Source organism: Betta splendens, chromosome 4 (genome assembly GCF_900634795.4).
Source record: "Betta splendens chromosome 4, fBetSpl5.4, whole genome shotgun sequence".
Taxonomy (NCBI): domain Eukaryota; kingdom Metazoa; phylum Chordata; class Actinopteri; order Anabantiformes; family Osphronemidae; genus Betta; species Betta splendens.
Genome location: NC_040884.2, coordinates 13,513,154 through 13,538,713, shown reverse-complemented (window position 1 = coordinate 13,538,713; position 25,560 = coordinate 13,513,154). Strand labels below are relative to the sequence as shown.

The following is a 25,560-nucleotide window of genomic DNA, read 5'->3' as shown; positions in this document are numbered from 1 at the left end:
GTTCAACCGACATCCTGAGCGTTCACTCAATAATATTGCAACTGTGAGCATGACGCTGGTGTAAAGTGTTCCAACAAACTCTAACACAAAGAAGCTGCGCTGTAATGCGCTCATCTGCTGCCAGGGGAGCATAACCAGTAAAACAAGCTCTCAAAAGTTGGAGAAGAAGATGTTTGATGTTACCTGTGGAGCAGCAGCCTGGTATTTGAGTTTCTGAGGAAAGAAAGAGAAAAATACGTAAACATGCGAATACAACATTTTTGCAGGACGTTTATAGGCTTATTGTTAAGGTTTTTGTTTTTGTTTTAGAAATATGAAATGGCTTTGTCAGTTTGGAATCACAGCACCAACAGTAAATTCAAATGGTGACCTACTTTCACAGCAAATAAAAAAAGCACCAAAACCTTTATAAAACTTCCCGAACCACATCTGCCGCACACAGCGCCAGGCTTGTCGTCCGTCCATTTATGTTCTCTGTGCAGGATGGTTTGTTTAAATATGACAACTGGTCCCTGAAAACTACCCTATAAGCTGCCATCAAAACCAAGCTCAGTACAGCTGGAGGAACAAGACACCCACTTTTCAAAGCCAACTTTCAACAGCACTTAAAGCAGTGTAGCCTCATAAAAAGGCTCATTGGTTCTCACAAACTGCACATAAACCACTGTGCTCCTTTAAGATGCACCAACTACAACATATGGACTGTCTGAAGGGCTTTGATGCTCACAGGTTTCCACATAAAAAAGGTGTGGCCTCTCGACTAAATAAAATTAATATAACAACTATTAAAATAGGGTGGTCACATGAAAAGTAAAGTAAAGAAGTGCTCAGCCATTTCAGTATTAGGCAGGCTGGTGCTGCATTAAGCCAATACTGCTGGCACCATTTTAAAGAGAGGTAAAGCAGCAGAGCAGGGGGTCGACCCATTCTAAGGCTGAAACAATGGGAAAGACGTCAGCGCCTTGTAGAACTTAGGGTTCGGTGGTTTGCCCAAAGGATGCTTTGTCATGTGAACAGGAGCTCCGATCGCCAACCCCGCAATTAGTGGGCAACCTGCTTCACCTCCTGCGCCACAGCTGCCTCATAAAAAGAACTGCAAACGGAGGCAGAGCAAATGCCCAAACAGGGCTCCTCGAGATTAAATCAAGCCCATATTTAGGTCAGTCCAGGCTAAAGGGCTCAAACACCGCAAGATTTGTTACTTGTAACTGTTGTGTTGCTGTGATTATAGCACAACTATGGTACAGTACATTAACAAGGCAACATTACCTGTTGATAACCTGACTTTGAGGGGAGAGAACCAGAACCAGAAGAATAAAGGTGATGTGGGTTAACGTGGAAAACTCTAAATACAATGTTAACATTACATTGGTTGACATGAGTCACCTCAGTACAATCTATAGTAAGCAATATGTGAGGTATTCAGTTTCCTCCAGCTGTTTTTATTGTCTCTCGTTTGGACTGGAAAACGTTCAGACGCTACTAAATCGACCTTGACTGACCTTGTCACCTACTGCAACACGCCGGTATGTGATTTTTGGCAGATCAGTGCTTCATAAAACTGCAAACAAATATCAGAAGCTGTTCCTGTTATATGTGTTGAGGTGTTCATATTTGGAAAGTTCTTGAAAAAGTGTAAAAGTAGTGTTACAATCCACAAAAATAATTGGAGAGACATCTAAGTTTCATTTTTAATCACTGCCATCAGCTGGACTGACATATTTTCATGTCCATTTCAAGTTGTCTTTGTTTTCTGTTCAAATCTTAAACTTGAGATGGACACGTACTTTTTCTGGCATTCTTCACCAGTAAGATATGAATAAAAATAATGATTAATCAAAAGAATTACACCCTTAGGAGGCAGTAAGTGTGATGGATGGACCACCTGAACCTCCCTCAAATCACAGACAGGCTGGGGTACTCTCTGGACTCTAACACAGAACATCAGCTGACTCCCAACTCTGAGCAGGCAGACTGACCTCCGACCAAAAGCGTTAAAAACATATCTGAAATATGAGTGAAGACAAGTGTACAGGCTGCATGTCTGCACACGTCCATCAACTAAACTGAGGAATCCAGTGGCATGAAGAGGAGCTGGATGAGTCGCCTGGATGGGAGCCATGATGCGTCTGTGATGAAAGAAGTAATAAGCAAAGACCACTTCTTCTTCAGATTAGCGTTCGTTCACTTTGTAAAATAAATATGTGCAAAACCTTAATTATTTTCTTATACAACACAATACAGCAACACCAGTTCAACAGAGGTTAATGTAACTTACACCACTTTACCGTCTCATAACAAGGAGACAGTTTTTAAACTTGCACACACAAGTTTTAATCTATAGTAAAAGAAAAAATGTGTGCACAGAATTACTTGCAATATGAGCATTGTGCGAAAACAAAATGATTACTTAAGTGAACAAGATAATTATATGTTGACACAAGCTTGTTATCTTGTGCAAAGAGAATTGAATGCGTCCTTTCAGGACTTCATGGATAATCGGTCAGGACAGGAAAAACAAGAACTGTGGCAATCATTTTAGAAGCAATTTTATTAAGTTTTGCATAAAATTCTCTCTGTAAAAAACGATTAACTGTAGTGAAAACAATGAATATTTATGCAAAGCACTAATTTGTGTTAAACATAGAAGGCGTGTTGACAGTGAAGACAGTGAAGTTTCATTACTGGTCTGATTAATTTTTCAAAAACTGATTCATTGTGACACAGTTCTGCATAATAACCCACTACGTGATGCATAAATAATGCATGCAAACTAACTTTTCCCTTTAACTGTGACTGACCTGTGACTTGGTTGTGGATGGAATACCATGTTATGCAGGTATTCTGGTGACAGCCCACCCGTCACACGCGCACAGTGATTATACAACACGCCCGCTGCTAGAAACTGGCACAATATTGTGACTTTGACTTGTGCAGCAGGATGCGCTACGGTTATAACGAATGTCGACGTGCACGTAAAACATCTGTTCTCCTCATCTAATGTAATCTGCACAAAACTTTGCCAAATTGCGCTGGAACATATGGCGCATAGTGCGTTGTAACGAAACTATGCATGTACGTGTATAGCCCGTTATTACGTATTGTCTTAAACTCCTTAACACGTGCCAGTGTATGACGTCGGAGCCGAACCTCACCTGGTACCACCTGAGCAGAGCCCAGCAGAGCAGGTAGGCAGCCAGGCTGAACTTGGCGCTTCGGTATCGCTCCGGGACGCAGGTGAGGCTCGCGAGGCGCCCCGGGTGTCCGCCGCCGCCGACGCGCTCCTCTCCGCTGCTCTCTGCGGACGAGGCTCCGGTACCACCCGAGGTGTCCATGACGGTTCCCCACCGCGGTGAGGCTGCGTGTCGCTCCGGGAGCAAGCCCTCACCTCGGACCGGTGTCACGGCGCTGCCTGCTACTTTCAGCACCGACTTCCATAGTGTCTGCCACCCGCGCAGCAACTTCTCTCTCGCGGACACTTCACTGCGGCGCTGATGCCAACTTCGAATGGGAACGTCAGGCGCGCACGCGCCCAGGATTTAACTTCGAGTCCGGGCAACTTCCAGCGTAAAGCACTAATTTTTCAAATTAAAAGTCTCAGGAGCTCCCCGTTCCTGCCAAGTATCTCTTGCTGGTGCCTTTCATTTATCCACCACTTGTCTATAGCGCCCCCTGGTGTCCGAATCACTTAACAGTCAATTACATGACACTTCCCATGTTTTAGATAAATCTGCATTTACTAATATTTATAACATTTATAAAGTACTGGTGTTTAAATAAGGTGATACAATTACATGTGTTTCTTGTATTTTATTCACCCAAACAAATACAAAATGGATCAATTTTCCATCTAACGGGATGTGTAAGTGTAAGTATGTGCATCGTAAATCTGACAGTCTGATAACTAAACCAACAACCTCACTAATCTCTTAACAGCTTATTTACATTATTAAAGATTTAGTTTTATTCTGTTTATATCCCGCAGAAATATATAGTATACAGAAATATACAATATGACACTCAATACCTTGAACAACCTTTGAACAATTCAAACAGCTTTTTACAATTACACTGAGCAACAAGTGCATAATGTCATGCAGAACAACTCATGATGCATTTTTGATCATTTCTTTGTGGACACCACAACAGGCCTATAATCACAACATTACAAATCTCTGTAATTCTTACTATAGGCCACAACTATAACTTATAAGTTAATTTATTTTAACTTTATGCAGATCCTCTACAGTGACATACACCACCTAAATGAACACAGACATATATACATATATAGTGTGTTTGTATTTTCACACTGTTTTTTAAATATGAATATGTTTGTTGACAAACAACTTCTCAAGTCAGGGTTTCATTTTCCTTCGAAATATTTAACTTGATAATACAACTTTATTCTACCTAAAAATTATAAACCATAATACAAAGTATAAATACTATTTTGCCCATCAACCATCTAATCAACTATGGAGCGATATATAAATGAAAATGCTTTAGAGAAGAAAAGATTTCACACACTCACCTGATCATGGCAGGGGTCAGGGAAGTCACAAATGTCCTCGGGAAAGATACAACGCACCAACATTTTCACCTCTGCAGGGTAGACATAGGTGGGCTGACAAGGGCTCCCCTCTTTCAAACCAACATTGCTTAACATCTAGAAAAAGAGACCAAATTTAAAAAGGAGAGGAGCTAAAAACATACTTTATTTCACCTGGGTGCGATTTTGATTCTTTAGAATTCACATTGATAACTGTCCATCTATCAGTCAACTTGGTTGTGATTTCAAAACATCATGGGGCTCATTCAAACAGTATTCCATAGTAAGATAATGTCACACCATAACATATTTTTGGTTCAACATTTTGGAAATCACAATCTTCACCCTATGAACTAATGAGTTTCCAGAAGACATTCAAACAACCAAATGTACACAGATTCATTATCAGGACACTTGTTTTTAATGCCAATGTACCGGTATGTACAAAAAGTGAATACTTATTGTGATAGACCTTGTGTATTTCACAAATAAACCAATTTTTTTTATGTTAAAATATACCCAAGATTTTCAAACATCATGTGAACGAGTTATCTGTAGACTGTTTATAGGAGAAAAATTAAGCAATTTTAATTTGCTTTCTTATCATCCCTGCCTTTTATAAAATGTCAAGATGTATTTTGTTATATATTTGTATGCTGTATTTATATGCCTACAATGTGCATATTCTGTAAAAGATAAACACTGTAATTGATGTAGCAGTTGCATTTTCATTTAGTGAGCACTTACCAGTTTCCTCTGTAGAAGCCTGTAGACCTTCTTCCGACGGGTGTGATCACTCCTGTGGCGTTTGGAAGCACAGATCAATGATGCTATCCACACAGGAAGTCTGAGGACAGGCAAGTCACAGTTGGTGTATGTTAAAATACTGTTTTCTACGAATGACAAAATAGACAGAGATGAATGTGTCAAACTTTAGCTGAATGGTGAAATTGAATGAACGTTTACTTTTGCTCACCCAAATGAACAGCAGAGCTCAACGTACTCTTCCATGAGCAGGCTACTCGGGGCAGCAATGTCTGTAAAGCAAAACACTTTCTTTAGCTATGATTTCCAAAACATCTGAAAATGACATTGTAGAAGACTCTAAGTCATAATCTAACTCACATAATTTAGAAGTTGATTTACAGCATCTATACCTATTTCTGGTATTTTATTCATCCAGCCAGCCATTATCCTGAACCGGTTGTGTTTATAAGGGTGCTGGCATCGATCTCAGCTAAATATTAATCAATCAAGACAACTGAATAAGTAAAATAGTAAACCAAACTATGTCAATGAATATTAGTAGGTGTTTTTATTGCAGCTATGTGGCTTGATGGGTAGAAGAATTGGCTGCCTTGGTCACCAGGTGTGTCCTTGAGCAAGACAACCCTGCTCCAGCTGTCCACTGCTCCTCCTACTGTAGAAGGATGGGTTAAAATGCAGACAATTATTTACGCACTGTGGGATCAATAAAGTACATAAATTACATTTTTACAGTCACAACTTATACAGTAAGTATAGTATTATAAGGTATCCTTTTCCATCAGTATAAGGGGGAAAGGTGAGCCCTCACAAGCCTAAGCAGCTCCTGAGTCTGTAGGAGCTTACAGTTGAGGAACAGGTTTGCTCACAGTAAACTGTTACAGTACAGTATCCCTGTAAGACAGGTAGAGTCACGTGCAAAAGCTAGGAGCACTGTTATGCTTTCATGCGTGTGCAAAAATGTATCAGGAAGTTTTGGACACCTTGCAGTTATTGACTCGTCCTCTCAGTGGTATTTGTAAAGGCAAATGTCGGCCACGTGTCTGGCAGAAATTAGTTAAATGTTGTAAATCTAATACACAAACCTGCTACAATCATTTCGTTTTCGTTTTTCAATCGTTTTCATCATGTTTCTACACAGTAATCGAAGAGAGGAGGTAGTAGCCTTAGCATGACATAGCTCACGGCTAGCCTATTAACGCTAACATATATGCTAGCACGTTCATTAGCTCAGTTGTAACCTACCGGTAGTCTCACAATAAAATCCATCCATAGTTTCATTGTATTTGAGACGTGCATTAAAAATATATATTAAAACTATTTGTGAAGCTTATTACTTGTGGTGTAAACTGTGCTGAGTGCGAAGCAGGTTTATAAACACCAGGCTAACGTTAGCTTTACCTTACTCTACCGGCCGTTAAAACCTAGTTAAAACTTAAAGTTGTAGTTGTTTTAATAAAAGTACAAATGAAGAGAGTGAGTTATTAAGGTTATAAGCTACCTGTGGCCTGTGGCTGCTTGGAGAAGACGTTAGTGAAATTACGATTCACTGTATCTGTGACCTCTGTCAGCTGATGAGTTTGTGGCCTAAAGTGACAGTCACGTTAATATGTTATATTATATTTATTTATTTAATTATTTAAATGTTTCTGTTCATAGTCAAGATGATGCATAACAAGGAAACCACAGTTAGACAAAATTTTTGAGATTAGTTAATACGTATAAATATATTTCTACTAAATTAGTTGTTGAGCTAAATTCAGTCATATTATATTTACTTTTCTATTACTAATTTAGCAGCAACATCATTAGTAATATACTGCATTTAATAATAACTAAATCTGATAAAGCCTCCAGCGCTGCTGGATAGTTTTATTTTTAATAACATTTTTCTATTGTAAGAACTTTGTCTTTATGACAGATCATGTGCACTTCCTCCAATGTTTACTTTATAGTATGTACTGTAAATATGTTTCTTTATTGCAACCCAGTAAGAACACACAGCAAGAGAACCTAAAACCACAAAGAACACCAGCCACAACATAATGAACTACGTTGGCTTGTAGCATTAACGTTTTTGACATTTTAGTCATTTTATACACTTCCACAGTACAAACCATCCAGTACCTCTCAAAGTGAGCATCACATGAAGTTGTTCTGAGTGCTTCTTAGAATAATACAGAAGATAATTCATGTTAAACGTGCAATATGCGATTGTTGGCCTGACCACCAACAACAACAACACAGAGTACAGAAGGCTTCCTCAGCATCAACGCGAGAAAGACGAGAAGAAGATGGTGATAGATCTTCGGTGACGGCAGTCTGCTGTCATCTTGCAAATGAACATCCAGAAAATAGACATTGAGAAAGTGGACTCTTATAACTACAGGAGGTATAACTTAGGTATGGATCTAAACAATGAAACAGACGGACTCAGACTGTGTGAAGAGATTTTGCAGATCTATTAGGCAGTGTTTCCTACTTGTACATCACTCACTCACTGAAATAAGTGGTTATTTTGTAAATCTGTGTATGTGTATAATGTGCAATAACCATCACCCAATTCCTTACGTACACTTCTTACCAATGTCTTATTCAGTACTTGTACAAGGATGTACAAGGATGTTGTACAGTGTATGTCATTATCTTCATCCCCAGTTGTAATGTGCCAGCTTAGGTTTCACTTTTTGTTGTTCATTTCTAATACTAGTTGTTGTCGGATGCAATTTCTCCATTGTGAGACTAAAAAAGGTTTGCTTATTCCTATTCTTATTATATGGTGTACAGAAGTGTTAACACATAGATGTGTTCCAGTGTCCACTTTTTGTATTTTTATATAAATTATTAGAAATATGCAGACAAGGGGCCATCATAGGTTACACAACACATTGGCAAGTTGAAATCCATGGCTCCTAAAATCAGGTAGCTTTAGATTGCACAAATGTAGTAAGACCAATTTAAACTGCAAAAAAAACGATTTAACCTTTAAGGACTTATACTATCAATATGATACACATATACCAGAGCTCACAACAAAGTGTGATGACATATTCTCTTCAAACAAGATCAAAATGCTTTGTTTTATTTTGCTTTTTCACAGGTTTTCACATATCCTATAGGTAAAAAACATTTATAATCAATCACCAATTTTGTTTCCAGTTCCCAAAGGTCAGGTCAGCATAACCTGAGCTTGAAAATGTGTTAGCCTGTCTTTAAATTCATGAGCTTTCCTGTGTTTTCAAAGTGTCTTTGTGTTGACCCTGCTGACACTCAGTATGGTGTTCTTCCAATGGCAGCGATCATCTCCTGCCTCTCTGCAGCAGTGGGCATGTCGGGTTTTATACCATCTCTTTTTCTCTGCATCATTATGTTATGCTGCATGGAAACAAGCACAAAAAAGGTTATTGCTAGACACTCCTCTTATTGATGGTACCACAGGCTAGATGTGAAGATTTGGTTTATAGTTATATTTAAAAGGACTCTAAAACATTTCCGTGAAGCTCCAGCTTTTTCCCAGTGACAGGATGAAAAGGAGGATAAAGCTTCTCATAGAGATAGAGATGGAGCTTCTCAGGGTGAGGAGTCAATTACTGCAGCTGATCTCTATCTGACTGAACTGCATTCCATGCTTTAAACACCAGACTAATAACACACAAAAGTAACTATCCATATTCTGACGTTTAGACAGATTTAATTCATTATCGCTGACTGCTGGCATAAATTAAACAAAAAACACTATAAACGTGTGTTACCATACCATAAGCAATCAGTCTACTGCAGATTCAAGGATTTGAAACGTTCCTGGTGGTCTTACTGTACTTATATACCAATAACTGTTAAGGGGAGACATGTGAACTGGAAACAAACCACATGTCTCTCAGATGATGGATGCTACTTGAACCATAACTCTCATCTTTTAAAATCTCTGGTGTACAAATGCATTATACTGTATGTATGTTACATGCATCTATGACACACCGTATACATACTGCATACTCTCCACCTATAGTAGAAAACATAAATCACTCACCCAGTATTTCCTACAGTTCTTATATCTCTGGAAGTAGGCTGAACACAAGCTTTTATCATAGTTGTAGGCATCCAAACATTTCTGTGAGTTCTTACTTTCCTGAAAAAATGGGAAGCAGTTCTGACATTAGAAAATGTCTTAAAAGAAAAAACTTAAAAGAAATAGATCCTGGTAGTAGAGAGCTGCCTGAAATAGTTTAGAATGTAGATAATAGGTAAACGTACGTCAATGCATGGGTTAGTGTCTTCATTACGGAATTTTTGTGCATTTCGTGCCATCTGGATCTGTGTACATAAAATAACAGAAACAGGCTCAGAAGAAATGTTGTTGATGGATGTGGGTAAAAACTAAACAGTCAATCTGTAATGAGCAGATGTCCAAGCTATAAAGGAACCGCACCTGAAACCAACTGCTAATATGACTGTCTACTGTAACACTTTTGGTAAATGTACACAAATGCACAAACACTCACCCTCCCAAAGGAAGTACTGGCCTCTCTGCGAAAACCGCTGGCTGCATAACTGACCTTGCTCTCACCAATCCCCTGTTCTGTAGCTTTTGTAGGTGAATTGGTCCAAATACTACATTTTAAAATTACGGTTTTCAACTGTGTCTACATTAGTTCCTTCATCTGGCACATTTGGTTTGAGCTACAGTCTCATTTTCTAAATAGGCACGCACTGTCTGATATAATGTAAGGTGTGCACTATTTTGAACATAAAATAAAAATGCAAAAACATTTTTCACTATAATTCCACTGCTATTTTTTTAATCGTTTAGCGGTTTGGTGCACTTTGTTTGGCTCTGTAACAAGTTGACCTTTTGTATAACCTACATGCTAAGATGCAAACTTATAGAGGCTTTAGCTTAAGGACACTGACTAAGGTTCTGGTAAATAAACGTAAACAAAGTACCGTTGTAGACACCTACCTTTTACAAATACTACCTTTTGTCCAGCGGTGGTATTCTGAATGTCCTTAGTATCCAAACAGGTGAAGGTTAGCCTGGTTTTTAAAATGTTAAAACAACTAACAGCTTAGAGACGCTTCCTATTCACAGCTTATGTTGACAATCATATCCATTTGAAATGCTAACAACACTAAGGTTCCAAAAACTAGTGAATGACTCCACGCTACAAGCAGCTAACTAAAGTAGCTAAACAAGCTCCAGAGCTACCCGTCATGCTCAACAACTGTCGTTGACGCAACAGCGCACCAGGAAAATCAGCCTCGTCGTCACCGCTGATTGACAGCAACACAGGCCAACGGGAACCCCTGAAAACGCACCACGTAGAGTGACAGTCTAACGAGCCAATAGAATTTGTTGGCAGACATTATGGTCTTCCTATCCTTGTAAACGAAACTAAACCATGTTGACATTTTATAGGATTGACAGTCAACATAGCAAGTCCGAAATTTGAGTTTTATTGAAAAGGTGATATGTGAAGTGAAAGTGGCAGCGCATTTCACAAATCGTGAAGCACGGGAGGGTGGGATGTTTAGTGGGCGTGGCTAAAGGTAGTACGGTTGCATCGCAGCGCATACACAATGGCTGCTCGAAAGAAGGGAAAGCAAACAATTTTCAGGCCCGCCGCGTCTAGCAAAAAATATGAGAAAAAAATTATTAAAAATTCGGAGAATAGTTGAAAGTCAAGAAAAACTCAACAGAAAGGATGTTAAAGCGTCCGGGGTAAGTTTCGTGTAAATTAAGTAAACGGTTACCCAGTTCTTGAATTAAAATATCGGGGTTATTTAAATTATGAGAGAGGGGGTGAGCTGGGGAAAAAGTTTGTGTTAATCAGTGCCCACTTTGCGACCACGAAGAAAACCAAGGGACGGTACAAGTATATTTAAAAAATTAAATAAATAATGTCATTGGTGGTGGTAGTGTCACGGTGCGTGTCCGCGAACGTTAAAGACCGCAGGAAGCTATAGAATGGTAGAAAGTTGAGTAAAGTTGAACATAGCTTCCACACTTAGTTTATTTAGTTTATTAGGCTATAATAACAACTGCAGCTTGGACCCCATCAGGAACGGACGCACATGGACACAGCGTTAAAGTCAATTTCCCTGCTCTTCGCGTGCACATTTATTTGATTTTATTTATTTGCGCGATATGAGCTACACGCTTCATCATAAGCGGCGTCAACACCGTCCCCAAGCATCTCCGCTCCAAAACCATAACCCCAAATGTAACCATGTAGCGGCTACAGCGATATTTTTATCACGTTGTTTCACTTTTGCAGTATATACTACATCGCATGTTTGCCCAGTGACGGTATTGATCGCTGTGTCATACGGATGACAGTCCGGCTATGACCCGACGTGAAGCTAATAAACAAGAAGAGGCAAGAAATTGTTTATCAATAAAAAAGCAAAATGGAGGGAGAACTTAAGGCAAACTAATTAGACAACGATTAGGAGTTGCTTGTGCAGCCAGCGTCCCGACTTGTCGCTGGCGGCTTCTTGTGAGAAGTTGTGTTGAGTTTGGTTTAGTGTGGCAGGTTGCACTGTGCACGACTTTAGACATGATCAGCTTCTATAGCTGCTGCTGCTGCTGCTGCTGCTGCTGTTTGCAGCTTATAGGCTCCCGTCATGTTGTTGTGCTGTGTGCGTTAAAAACAAGCTTTGGTGATAAGGAGCTGCTCCCATCACACCGTTGTTGTGGATGTGAAGCAGCCAGCGTGTTCTTGTCAGTGGTTAAAAAGCTGCTATTGTAACAGTTCCTGAGAGGAAGTGTGTGTGTTTGTGTGCATGCGTGCGTTGGCATAAGTTTCTGTTTACACCTGTGCTATAACTTAAGACAGATCTAAATACGACATCAGATATATAATTACTAATTTTGAAGCACTGTGTAGCCTGATTCCTGAATTCAGCAAATGTACTTGCTGCTGATGCTGAAAGAAAATGTTATATTGTGCATCTTTTTCAAAAGAAATATGAAGGATTGTTGTGAAAGGTGCAGTTTCTTGAAGTTCTTCTTACAAGTGTCTAATATCTCCTAATAATGAAACTTATATTCTTTAGATATTTTTGATTTGCTCAAAATGTTTTCTTAATAAACTCTGCATGAAAGAGAAGCTTATTGGTCGATTTAAGAGTAAACATATTTGATAATGACTGGTTGAAATTGTGTTTTGTTTTGCCAACATTTGATTTATTGAACGTTCACTTCTTCTCTCTCTGTTTGGGTTATTTTTACAGAAAGATGTTTAGTCTGAAGCAGTTTTATGGCTTGTTGTGAAATTAGTAATTGTAGCCATGGACTAATGTCTGTTCATTTACAGTATGCATCTACTGTTATTAATGTTTATGAGCTAAATATATGTTATTGAACATAACATCTCTCCTCAAACCTGTGTTTTACAAAAAAGTAGGCATTTGTGTATTGAAATTAACATTAATTGTACAGTTGAAACATTCAGTTGTGCATTTCTTAAATTGGAAAACATTTAGTTTTTTATCAGTATGATAGCTGTGTATTTAGACTGCCATGTTAAATGATTATTGTTTTGATAGTATAATTACGATATAATTATTAATTTAATGTTTAATATTAATTGTCTCAACTTTTACATTTATAATCACAGTAAAACAAGGCAGATTTGTTTGCTGAAGAATATGTGAATGCATGATGTTTTAATGATAGTAGTAGTTAAGTTCTTATATTAATTATTACAAATTATTAAGTTATTATAAGTACTGCTGTTTGCTGTAATTACATAAATTTATACTGAAATAGAATCCTATGAGTCTTTGCAATAGTTCTTTTTATCAGCAGGAAAGCACAGATTCTCCCGATAGCTTTAATTATTTAAATACATACAAAGCTTTACACATTATTACAGAACAATTGTTTAGACACAATCAAAATGAAGTACTAGGAATGATATAGGAGCTGCCCCATGATTAAACTAATACATATTTAAGTGGATACACAGAGATGCATTTTCCTTTTTGGAGATTTCATTCACCTGAGAATAGATGATGCTATCTGTTGTGAGACTTGTACATTGGCTTTTATTTGGTTAAATATTTAATTGTTGAGGCAAAATCTAAAACTCATTGCTTGTTTGAATAAATAGGAAAACGTTTGAAATGAATTTTCATTTAATTACTTTGTGTAGTTTTGGAATCATACTGGAGTTTCAGAATGAAATCTATCAAAGCAAACACTTATTACAGCAGCTTCTCCAGTTTGGATGAGAAGGTGTGTAGTGGTAGAGAAGTTAAGGTGTGGGTGGGTTTTGGGATGGCTGGTTTAAACCACAAGCAAAGCACTTAATTGCTTTTTTTGCAACATGATTTCCTGCTTGAAAAGGCACGTCTGACCCACCTGCTTTAAGGCTCATCCCTGTGATTCTGCATAAGACTCCACATGATGATCAACACAAATCATCTGCTCCGCGTTGAATCATGCTGATGTTTTTTTGCATTGTAACCTACAGTATTGATATATGTCTAAAAACACAAAGGAGAGAAGAGTAGAGGAGTATGGATTATTCTTAGATACGATGAGACAAAGAAACCGATCCAGCCAATGGAATACATTTGTGTCATAACTGAATATTCAGACTTGGTGCTGACTAATGCGATTATTAAGTCTACTTAAATATTTTTGACACTTTCAGTCTATAGACTTCAGGAGTTACCGTAAGTATTTTAAATCGTTTTTCTTTTCACTTTTCATAGCTGCATAGGTCAAGCAGGTATAAAATGAAGTGTATGTTATGCAAAAAAAGAGCAATGATGATAAGTACTGTAGTGATTCAGAACCAACAAAGGCTCAGTGGATCACTGTCAGCCATGTGTCTTCATAACCTCTGTAGCAGCTAACCTGCTTTAGAACAAATGCCAACTACTAATCAATCACTGCACTGGGGAGCCATCATTTTAGTTAGTTCCTTCTCTTCTTCACCTTCAGTTCGTACATGCATTTATCTTCAGTATCTTGCCAAGGACACAGAAGCACCTGTGTTGTCTAATTATACGTGCATGGATTGTTCTGTGGGAGCCATGGCGCTCTCCATCATTACTGCTGTTTGTATCAGTACTGCCAGTATGTTGAAACTGAATCATTCATGTCTATCTGTCTGTCTGTCTCTGTCTCTGTCTCTCCCTCTTCCTCTCTGTCTCTTTTTTTTTCTCTCTCTCTCTCTCTCTCTCTCTCTCTCTCTCTCTCTCTCTCTCTCTCCCAGGCCCCTGAGTCCGGGCGGTGTTGAGCACACAGAACTGGATAGAATAGTTGTATCAGTACTAGTCGTGTACTGCACCCTGGTCCATGTAGCTGGTCTGCTTTAGGGTGCCATGGCCACAGGAACCCAGGGCCATCGTGACCACATCTTGGAGAAGGCCAAGCTCCCGCCACTCACGGGGAGACCCCGGAGAGCAGAGGGGAAACCCAAGAAGAACTTCCCCTGCCAGGAGTGTCAGAAAGCCTTCAACAGTCTGGAGAAGTTGAAGGTGCACTCGTACTCTCACACAGGAGAAAGACCCTACCGCTGCTCCCACCCAGACTGCACCAAGGCTTTCGTCTCCAAATACAAGCTGCTACGGTACAGACAAGCAGCAGTACATAGCAGGCTGCAGCATGTTATCTTTACACCATTAGTCGCTTAATGCTCTGTAGTCAGAATGTTACAGTATGTTGATCAATACAAATGTTCACGTCTTGTTCTGTGTAATGTGAAGCATGCCTACTTACTGTATAACGTGATTGCAACAATGCTGAGTGCTCATAGAATGTGTCTGTGTTCAAAGGCATATGGCAACTCACTCGCCAGAAAAAAACCACAAATGTTCATACTGTGAGAAAATGTTTCACCGCAAGGATCACTTAAAGAATCACCTACACACTCACGACCCGTACAAGGAGGCATTTACCTGCCAGGAGTGCGGCAAGAGCTACAACACCAAGCTGGGCTTCAAACGCCACCTCGCCCTCCACGCTGCCAACAGTGGAGACCTCACCTGCCAAGTGTGCCTGCAGCCGTTCCCCAGCACCGGGGTTCTACTCGATCACCTCAAAACGCACGCTGGCAAGTCGTCCGGTGGGACCAAAGAGAAGAAGCACCGCTGCGAGCACTGCGAGCGGCGCTTTTACACCCGCAAAGATGTGCGGCGCCACATGGTGGTGCACACCGGACGCAAGGACTTCCTTTGCCAGTACTGTGCGCAGCGCTTCGGCAGGAAGGACCACCTGACGCGTCACATGAAGAAGAGCCATGCCCGAGAGCTGCTAAGGGTAAAGACTGAGCCGGCGGACTCGCTGGAACCCATTCCCTATGACTCTATGACACCTGGGAGTATCAAGGGCGAGCTCCCAGCTATGCTGACGCCAAGGCCGCACCAGCTCAACTTATACCCAGGCCTGGGACTGGACACAGAGCCCCTCCCCACCCCCACGCACCCCTTCACTCTAAAGTACCCACTGGGCTCCAATTTTACCTCATACACTGTCTCCTCACAGGATCGGGAGCAGAATCTAAAGGGAGAACTGGAGACCTACCTAATGGAGCTGCAGAGCAGCATGCCCTCCTCCTCCTCTGCTGCCCAAGAAACCCAACTCTCCTCCTCTAAACTCGAGTTGGAGCCTCAAGTGGGCGTGCTGGAGGGCGTGAGCGAGGACGGATCCCTGTCCAAAATGGCCACCTCCGTGGCTGCAGCCTCTGTGGGAGACTCTCTTGCCTCATCCTCCTCTTTGATGGACTTCTCACAGCTTTTCAACTTCCTTCCGCTCAACGGGCCGCCCTACAACCAGGCGGGGGGCAGTGGGGGGCCGGGTGTCGGCTATGCACCCAACGAAGAGCCCACACCCCTGGTCCAGCTGCCCCCACAGCCGCCGGAAGGCCCAGAGGGTGCAGAGAGTCCACTCCAGGGGCTTCCATCCTCCTTCATATCTAACCTGAGCACACCCACCACACTGCCTCGCTTCCACCAAGCTTTTCAGTGACCCAGTATGTACTACACACATACACGGGACACTTATATACCATGCAAGCCTAGAGACACAAGCACATCAGCAGACAGGCCCAAACCACGATGCTAGGAACGTTGATATTAGCACTTATGCCCTTTTTATGTCACAGGAGACACTAACACCACCAGCAGACATGCAACAGTCAGCCCCACACACAATTGTGGCCTTAATCAGCCTCTTCAACTTTCAGGTCTTTCACTGACAAATTGGCAAATCTGCACCAAAACGATTCCCTGCTGTTGCGTTTGTTGTAATTAATGCAAATGCAACTTCCACATAAATTCCTTCTAATTGTACGTTTTGTAAGCTGTAATACACAGCAGCGTCCCTCAACTACAGGTCTGTTCACATAACAGGCTACCTGTATGTCAATTAAAAACAAATGTTGCTCCAGTTTCCACTTGAAAATGAATTTGTATTTTGGGAGTTCACATAGATGGATGCTAGTAATTAGATTGTAATGACGTTTCTTCCTCTAGTCTGGGTTTAGTATCCAGATTTTGCAGTGCGTATGGTTTTTGTATAGCACTTTGAACTTTGATGTCATCCAGCATGACAGACAAGTTGGTTTATTTGTTTGGGATTTTAAAGGACCAATCTGCAGTTTTGGAATGTTTTACCCATTTAATACATTATATTCTACAAAGCACAAATTATCAAAAACATTTATTAATTTATATAGAGCTAAAATGATTATAGTGCTCATGTCTGCTTGGAACATCACTGTAATGTATTCTACATGTTTACAGCTGCATTCCTTTGTAGTACAGTGATGTCAAGTCATCAGCAACCAGGGGTTACATCGTTGTAAATTAATATTCAATATGTGGAAACCCTCAGCTGCTGAGAAAAAAAACCCTTCAATCAATTAAATCAGTCACTAAAGGTTTTAAAGGAATATTTAAGATTCATAAAAGTATTTGTTATTTGTTGTAAAAAGGCTAAAACATGCAAAAACCTCAGCCTGGTCTTTTCTGGTCGCTTCTTATCCATCCCGCATCCCGCATGTGTTCTCTGTTGACTCCTAACCCTAAACCAAAGGCAACCAAATGCAGACACTGCTGACGCGTTCATGTGGACGGGGACACGTCCAGCTGATGGGCTCATTTCCACATGGAGACTGAGCTGATGCCAGTTCTGCTGTCGTCCTCCACTCTCCCTCTCTAAACACACACTCCACCGCAAACACAGCATCCCTAGTCAGGTGGTTTAGGGTCAGCTATGTATCTAGGTCAACAAGCACCGGCTTCCACACAAAAAAAACAACAAATTACACTCTAGACCCCGATACACCAACACACACACAGGCCCTCACTGTTTAGGACCCTCGCCCAGTCAGGATTCATGTCGACCACCAGTAGGAGTGAGGTCTACGGGCTCAGTGTGTTGTTGCTAATGCTTTTGATGGCGGCTCCACTCTGCCCTTGTTCACCCTGTGCCCCAGTTCAAATTGTATTTTGGTTTGTTTGTGAACATTGAAATGAATCTAAACTTTTCCTTATGGATGGTCAGCAAAATGTTTTGGAAATTCAATTACATGTTATGGTACCAAGTAGTGAGTTCTATGTCTAGAGCTCGTTTGAAAATGGACCGTTAGGTCAAACAGTACCTGGATGGACTCTAATGCTTTGCTTTTCAAAAATGCAAGCCCCCTAATAAATAAATTAATCATGAGGCAGAGTCTTCCCTTAAAGGGCGACTTACAGTAACAGATTCTCCCCTCTCCCCTATCCAGTTTGTGGAGTGTGTGTATGGAATAGGTTTTAAAAGTCCTAATAACGTCAGCTGTCACATGGTTGCTCGTGCTGCTGCTACTCGTGAGTTCCTCCAGACGATGTCATAAAGTCCTCCTGATGATGTAACCTGGAGGAGTTTCTAACTGAGTTTAGCCAGTAGCAGGGAGATAATTACACTGTACTGTATGTGGGTTGGCAGAGGCGTCTGGGGGTATCAAGCAAAATGTTTTACCTTTTATATGTAATTACTCCCCATAGACATATTGTACAGTAGGAAGCAAGCTGAAATTCACTTTTAAGTTGCCTTTAAATAATTGCTCTATTAAATAATTAGGAAAATACAGTCATGTTAAAAAATCTGATTTACTTCCAGTGCAAGACAATTGATCAGTTGGCCACTCTCAATCAAAGATATAATATATTTTGATTCAGTTCTTCTTGTCCAATGTGGAATTCCACAGTCATATATGATGTAATTTAATGTGAAGCTGCCAAAATTTGCTGCTATTTTGGCAATTTAGCCAAAAGAATGGAATGTGAAACGAATAATTAATATTGTTTATATGATTATTTCCTATGTATTCCACACGTTGGTAGTCATTCCTTTTTTAAAGTGTGGATATAAAAACGAACCCAGTGTTGAGTTTTGTGGGAGGTGTGGCTGTTTAAAATGAGCTCCTCAGGCCCCGTGCGTCGCGTCCAGAAAAACATGTAAATACACGGTGAACCCCACTATGTTCCAAAAACAGCTCGACTCAAACCGTTCAGGAGTTTGGTTAAAGAAGCGCCAGATATAGCAGCAAACGTGAAAGGCCGGTAAAGATGCATCAAGCTGCATGAGTGAAGCTGTTTACCGACAGGCAGCAGGAAGCTAGCGCTGGGTTTGGGCATCTCCCAGGTGCAAATATGTAGAGTTGTGAGAATGTGTGCGTGAGGTTCAGATCTTATGTGGAGGAGGCCTAGACAACCTTTAACCGACTTTCACTTCAGATGCAGTTAAGGGAGAGGAGGAAAGGTTTCATGTATAGTAGAATATCAAATCCCAGGTGCCCTTGTTGTCGTACTGTACTGTACAGCATCTACCCATGCAGAGTTTTTGAGATACTCGCCCCTGAGACACAAGTGAACACAAGCAGACTCCAGAACCAGCATCATTCTGCATGGAGTCAGTGTGCCTTATAGCGTAGGAGTAAGAATAAAAACGTGGGACACTTGTTGGTTTTGTAAAGGTCCATTTATGAATTTCTCCTGATAAAGGTTATTAGAATAGAATGCCTTTATTAGTCCCACAGCGGGGAAATTCCCATCAGCAGCCAGCTTGACCGGCACTTAGTGAGTTATTTTGGATTCTAACTGTAATGGTAAAAGTATCGAAGCCTGGAAAGATGGGGAGGAATACACAAAAACTGTCTGTATGGATAGATACATAAGAAGGAATGTGTTTAGCCACCAGGGTGCTTCTCAGCCTTGTTTGAGGCTTTTTTCAGAGCTTAACGTCACTGCTGTGTATAGTGAAGCTCCACTCATTAAGCACTGACTCCTAATGAAGCAGTGCTGAGTGATGAGCAGTAATTGTTTTTCACATTAGTGCCTGGATGGGTCCACGACGACTCTTATGCTCAGCCATCAGTCATACTCAAATCTTATTGTGTGCCTTGTCACCTAAAGAGCCCAACGGTTTATCGTCCTTTAAAATCAACCTGGAAAATACTTTAAAATGGCACAAATCACAGATGCTTCATTTAGTAGTGGAGTCTAATTCAACTGTCCTGCTCCTTTGTGAATTTAAACAGTTTAACAAAAGGTGATGGTTCAGTTCCCTCTGTTAATCTGTCCTCACTTTCATGAGGTAGGATTAATACCAGGGCTGTTGAGTTAGAACACATTAACTTAATATTATTTTTATATTGTTTCCCACAAGTTAATTATTACAGTAGCATCCTCTAACATCACCTAATAAAAAAATCTAAAAAATGTACATGTTGCCAAGAACATATGCTGGAATTAAATGTTGCACAGGATGACGGCGGAGCAAACGAACACCGAATGTATTATACTGTAAGAGAAGACTGATGAGCGACAGTGTCGCTTGAACATGTCAATAGCAACTGCTATTAGCTCTGAATGCTCTGAACAGTTCTATTTTCTAAATGTAAGTGATGCTTCTGATCTGATCTTATACAAGCTTTTAGCTGAAGCTGGGATTATGCTAAACTGTAAAAACAAAGCTAAATACTCATACCTTGCTTTTCTTTGTGCTTTTAGGAAAATTCTAGACTGTGTTTTACTTTGGACTAGAAAAGTTAAAATCACATTATGAAATATTTCTTTATACAAATTGGCTCCCAAACATATTTTAACGTGACGCGCTGCTGTTGAAGCGTCCCGTGAACTCAGAATCATTAACCAGCATTGCAAAGTGTTTTTGAATGAGGCTCACACTTCTAACCAGTCAGAAAATGTCAAACATTTTGGGTTGAAATGTACATTTTGCAGCATTTTTGTTTCTTTGTTTTAGTAATTTCTGTGCAAAGCATAGCAGTGTGCTAATTGCTGTAGCTTAGTGCAACAATCTACAACAACAATACTGAAGTTTTTGTTTTTGACAAAGGTGATGTTAGATGGTGGTGTTTTTGCTTGTTTGCCTTATTTTGGACACTAGCCCTTTTATATTTTGAAGTGCACACTGTAATGTCAAGTCCAGTAGTGTCTTCACACGTTCCCTTCCACCACAGCAGTGGTGGTGTTACCAATAGTGTTATCCTTTACCTCACGTTTTCATCGTGTTTTTGTGCTCCAGGATTTAAAAATAATGATGAACTAGAAGTGTTACATCCCCATTTTTGTTCTCCTGAGTGACAGAGTCTGATTCGCGTGTAGTTTGTGAAGGTTTGTGCTAGAAAGTCCCACTCTCATAGTAATCATAGCACTTTTTTGTAAATGAAATGCTTTTCCTTCTCCAGTACCTGTCCCTGTTTGTGTAAAACCTTTATTACAAATGTATAGATGATATATTTAGCCCGTCTAGAGAACAATAACATGTACATACGATTATAAATGTTTTATTTTTACAGTTAAATTTTGACAGTGTTGTTTTTCCTACCCACGTGTCATTTTTGCTTTACTTGCACAAGCGTTCTGTGTGTCTCATTAAGGAGACTTTTTATCAATCGTACTTTTACACACACGTTTCTGGAGGCCTGTTTTTTTCAGCCGTACAAGCCTATTCAACTGCTGGTTTAGGTGAAAGCACAGGCAATAATGAAGCTCAAATGGACAGTTTTATAGCACTTATCTTGTCCTGGGACATTTAATTGGCCTCTTTGTTTCTTCTTTAACCTTTTGTTGCATTGTGAAAACGACAGAAATTGCTGTTACACACGGTTTTATTCTGATGTATATGTTTAGGACTCGACAGAAGCTAAAATTGAAAGAAAAAAAGCTCTACATATCAGACAATGTACATTAATCCCCACTTATAGTCCAGTATCAAATATTGTTTGTATTATTAAAGCGAACGGAAACTGTGCTCACAAAACCAGAAGTCGTCCTGTCCATATAGTCGGCAGGAGGCAGGAGAGGCTCCTCAGTGAGAAGCACAGACCTTTAGCAATTAATGTCAGACTTCTTTATAAGCTTCAGTGAACTTTATTGAATGTGTATGTACAGTAAGAAACACTGCAATACTGCAATATATTTTGGTACTGGATCAAGCTGCTAACATACTTCTAAAAGCTCCTTACGGTGCTTCAGACCTCTTTTTGTAGTTCTTAAGTGTATCATTTGTACAAACAGTTTAGCTGAAAGGTCGGCATGCGTGTGCCCAGTTGTACTATATAGTTACATATATTTTTATTGTACTGTGACTTTTGTAGGCTTTTTACGTGACATGCCTGTAAACCCGCCCCCTTCCTCCATCCCATGGATCCCCTCCCCTTTTGCCACCTGTGTGTTTTGGATGTTCGAAAACTGAGTCACGGTGGGAGGTTGTGCCGAGTGAAGTCATTCAGCAGAGGAGAAGCCGTCGGTGCTGACACTGAGCTACTCCATGTGATGCTAGAAAAAAAAAAAAAACGAGCTAAGGAAGATCATAGACAAACTGCATTCCAGTCTAGCGTTGCATTTCAGTAATGCCATTCTGTGACATTAATAGACTCATTGCTATTGCTCAATATTTTACTTCAAATCTATTTTACTACTACTGTTGTATTTTCATAAATATAGGCAAAGCATTTCATATAAACATATATATATATATATAAGTAAATATATGTGTATATGTTTATAGATTGTGTAAAATAAAAGTAATGCTGCAGCTTTTATCCATTGTTTTTTTAAACATTGATATCATCCAAAGAGGCAGATTATTTATTGTCTGGCAAAGTAACCTGATCTGATTAAAGTACCTTGCTGCTATGAGACAGAAGAGCTGCAGTCGTCAACTCCAGTGTTTTCACACAGTGTAATGGAAGTTCAATAAACATAACCGAAGGATCCAACTGACTCTGTCTGATTAATCCTGAAAATGGCTTTTATTGTGAACTGTCTGCGCGTTTGTCTACAGAAAATGTCAGGTGGTAGAAGTTCACGAGGAGAGTACTGCACTTTCCAGTGTGCCTCTCAACACTAGATGCCATTTAAGTACTACTTAGTTTGATATATAATATACTGCGGTATCAGAAATACTGATGCTTAAAGTGTAGCAAATAAAGGTTACTCATTTTAACCACTTTAAATGTTGCTGGGTGGTAAATCTGACTTAATACAATAATAAAATACATATTTGCAAAGTAACTAAAGCTGGCACACAAATGTACTGATATGAAATAAATCAAGTTCAACGAGACTGGAAGTTTTGAAGTCGTGTTTAAAGGGGAAATCGTGATGAATGACGCCGTGTGTACAGTTGTTGAAGTGCGATCATCTGTTGCTGCACGCTGGAGAAGTCTGAGTGAAAAGCCTGAGAAAGACACGCAGGCTGGGAGCCGTGGAGCGTGTTCCCTCCCCCCAGCCTCATGCTGAATCGACTTTGTCAAATGTGTGTGTGCGCGCTCTTAAAGCTCTGCGCCGCACACACTGGCCCATATGTCTGGCTGCTGATTAGGCCGCCAACGAAACGCACGCATGCGCCAGCTATGCGTAACACACATAAATAATATGTGCTTTACTGTAACAGAATGTGAAAAAGAGCGGTTCATATTACGCCGTCCTCCCCTACTGTAGATTGCGTAAACTGAGTTGAACCATCGGGATGAACCCGTTGAACCCAAACGACGCAGTACCCCCTCCGCGCCGCCACGTGGCGCTGTGGGCGGACGCGCGCGTGTGCGCTGAAAAGCTGCGCGGCTGCAGACGTCCTGTTCAGTCAGAGGCACGCTTCAGGCTGCACAGATGCCTTCGCCGATCCCCGTGACTCGCCTTTTGCCCAAAGACATCTACCCCTCGCTGGACACCGGCGCCTGCAGCAGCCCGCTGACCAGACACCCCCATGGCCCCACGCTACAGGTCCCCGTGCAGCGGCTCCACGGCAAAGTCGCCGGTCGGCTCTGGTCCTCCGTGATCCTGTGGAAGGAGCTGCGTTCGGTGGTGCCCGTGGGCTCCGGCGGGTTCGGCTCCGTCTACAAGGCGGACTACCTCGGGGAAACCGTGGCGCTGAAGAAGGTGAAGAAGTGCGCCAAGAACACGCTGGCGTCGCGGCAGAGTTTCTGGGCCGAGCTCAACGCGGCACACCTGCGTCACGGCAACGTCGTGCGCGTCATCGCGGCGACCACCTGCGTGCCCGCGGAGTTTGAAGACGACAGCAGCATCGGGACGATTCTCATGGAGTTCGTGGGGAGCAGGAACCTCCAGCAGATCATCTGCGGGTGCGGCGAGTGGGCGGCGGAGCGCTGGCTCCGCTACGCCGCGGACATCGCGCAGGGTTTGCGCTTCCTCCACGCCCACAGCATCGCGCACCTGGACGTGAAGCCAGCCAACGTGCTGGTGTCCGCCGCGGACGTGTGCAAGATCGCCGACTTTGGCTGCTCCCTGAAACTGGACGACGGCCGCGAGGCGAGCGCCGTCAGCCCACTCCTGAGCCACGTGGGCGGCACGTACACCCACCGGGCCCCGGAGCTGCTGAAGGGCGAGGGGGTGTCCACCAAGGCGGACGTCTACTCGTTCGGCATCACCCTCTGGCAGCTGATCACCAGGGAGCAGCCGTACGCCGACAAGGACCGGCAGTACGTGCTGTACGCAGTCGTGGCGCACAACCTGCGGCCGTCCGTGCAGGACGACGCCGCGTTCCGCTCGGAGCGGGGCCGGCGGTGCGGCGCGCTTCTGAGCCGGTGCTGGAGCGGAGAGGCCCGCGGCAGACCCGGTGCCGAGGAGCTGCTGACTCGGCTGAAGGAGCTGGGCTCTTGGGTAGAAGTGTCACAAAAGGACAGGTTTTAGGTGGTTGCCTCCACCAGCCTCTAAAAAAGAATACCAAGTGCCTTTTTCGTTTACTGTTAAAACACAAGATGTGCCTCGTGAAGATGACGTCACGGGTTTATGCCAAGTGTTGCACTTTTCAACCCGACATAAGCTGGAATCATTGTCCTGCTTTTACCTCTGACGAAGTGGCTTGAAGATAACTTGGTTGTCGGTATTAAATGACACGATACGTGTAACACGTTTGTTTCTATGAAGAAGCTGCTACAGGGAAAACATTTAAAACCTCTTTCGTAGATTGATTGTTTTAATTGATGCACTTTAAGATGTCAACGTTCTCTTTTAGTTCTGGTCCTCGCTGTGTTTTGCCAACTCAGACCAGCTGAGCTTTAAACTGCTGTGAAAGTTCTAACTTCGTTTTAGCGTCTTTTGTCTTAACTGGGTTGTAAAATGTGTTTTATTTGTCATGCTGTGATAATGAGATTTAAATGTTTTCATTAAAATTATTTTTACACTATGAATCTATTTTACTTCTCAGCACAAACACTTTTGCAGCTGTTCAACTTGAACCTGTATGATACAAGCTGTTACAAGGAGGAGGCTGGTTTAGGTGTGTAATTCTTACGCCAAAACACGGTCACCGCCCCTTCCTAAGAGTTATTTTCCTAATTTCATTAAACAAAACAAGAGCTTCACGGTGACCAGAATCAGACTTGGTCACATTAAAAGACAGAACCTTCTTCAAATTGACAGATTTACATACTCAAAGACTCACGTGTGTCTTGGTGTTTTCCTCACTTGTTGAGTGTAAACAGACCAACTCGATGGGATAAAGCACAGCATGTGTGATGTTGGTGAAACGCCCATCCATGTTCACTGTCTCCACCCTCCGTCCACGGACAGCAGGGGGCGCTGCTGCTTCATTCTACGCCCAGCAAGCAGTCATTTGACAGCGTTGTAAATTTGCTGGGAAACATTTTATATTAAAGGTTCCAGATCACGTTAATACTTTGCCGGCAATTTAATATTATATTTATATACAACGTGATACAATGGGCCTGTGGTGGAGTAATCTACAGCCTCTCCAT

General features: G+C 41.4%; 4 protein-coding genes across 5 annotated transcripts in view; 2 read left to right on the top strand and 2 right to left on the bottom strand.

Moving 5' to 3' along the window:
* arhgef4 (Rho guanine nucleotide exchange factor (GEF) 4) overlaps window positions 1-3,513 on the bottom strand; it is a 65,006-nt gene extending 61,493 nt beyond the window's left edge. Inside the window, exons 1-2 of the mRNA XM_029149416.3 lie at window positions 3,156-3,513; window positions 184-213 (exon numbers count right to left, since the gene is read on the bottom strand). Coding sequence (XP_029005249.1) covers window positions 184-213; window positions 3,156-3,335 — 210 coding nt within the window. The 5' untranslated portion in view covers window positions 3,336-3,513. The remainder of the gene's footprint in view (window positions 1-183; window positions 214-3,155) is intronic.
* Window positions 3,514-8,378: 4,865 nt separating this feature from the next.
* chchd7 (coiled-coil-helix-coiled-coil-helix domain containing 7) lies at window positions 8,379-10,585 on the bottom strand. Of its 2 annotated transcripts, none has more exons than XM_029149429.3 (4): window positions 10,294-10,585; window positions 9,572-9,631; window positions 9,348-9,446; window positions 8,379-8,692 (listed from the first exon to the last, which is right to left on the bottom strand). In XM_029149429.3, the coding sequence occupies exons 2-4, from the start codon at window positions 9,623-9,625 to the stop codon at window positions 8,588-8,590; spliced, it is 258 nt and encodes an 85-aa protein (XP_029005262.1). In that variant the 5' UTR covers window positions 9,626-9,631; window positions 10,294-10,585; the 3' UTR covers window positions 8,379-8,587. The 2 variants fall into 2 exon arrangements, with proteins under 2 accessions (XP_029005262.1, XP_029005261.1); XM_029149428.3 differs by having other exon boundaries at window positions 10,278-10,582.
* A 311-nt stretch (window positions 10,586-10,896) lies between these two features.
* Window positions 10,897-22,381, top strand: plag1 (pleiomorphic adenoma gene 1). Its single transcript, XM_029147855.3, has 3 exons — window positions 10,897-11,036; window positions 14,545-14,901; window positions 15,107-22,381. The coding sequence occupies exons 2-3, from the start codon at window positions 14,654-14,656 to the stop codon at window positions 16,296-16,298; spliced, it is 1,440 nt and encodes a 479-aa protein (XP_029003688.1). The 5' UTR covers window positions 10,897-11,036; window positions 14,545-14,653; the 3' UTR covers window positions 16,299-22,381.
* A 1,020-nt stretch (window positions 22,382-23,401) lies between these two features.
* Window positions 23,402-24,989, top strand: mos (v-mos Moloney murine sarcoma viral oncogene homolog). Its single transcript, XM_029147856.2, has one exon. It carries the CDS (start codon window positions 23,453-23,455, stop codon window positions 24,491-24,493), a length of 1,041 nt encoding a protein of 346 aa, XP_029003689.1. The 5' UTR covers window positions 23,402-23,452; the 3' UTR covers window positions 24,494-24,989.
* The last annotated feature ends 571 nt before the right edge of the window (window positions 24,990-25,560 follow it).

Bases quoted from the DNA above. Each gene is read 5' to 3' on its own strand.
- chchd7 (XM_029149429.3), bottom strand. From the start codon at position 9,625: ATGGCACGAAATGCACAAAAATTCCGTAATGAAGACACTAACCCATGC. The intron at 9,447-9,571 runs GTACGTTTACCT...CCATTTTTTCAG, and splicing joins ACACTAACCCATGCATTGAC to GAAAGTAAGAACTCACAGAA. The intron at 8,693-9,347 runs GTGAGTGATTTA...GTTTCCATGCAG, and splicing joins AGAACTGTAGGAAATACTGG to CATAACATAATGATGCAGAG.
- plag1 (XM_029147855.3), top strand. From the start codon at position 14,654: ATGGCCACAGGAACCCAGGGCCATCGTGACCACATCTTGGAGAAGGCC. The intron at 14,902-15,106 runs GTACAGACAAGC...CTGTGTTCAAAG, and splicing joins TCCAAATACAAGCTGCTACG to GCATATGGCAACTCACTCGC.
- mos (XM_029147856.2), top strand. From the start codon at position 23,453: ATGCCTTCGCCGATCCCCGTGACTCGCCTTTTGCCCAAAGACATCTAC.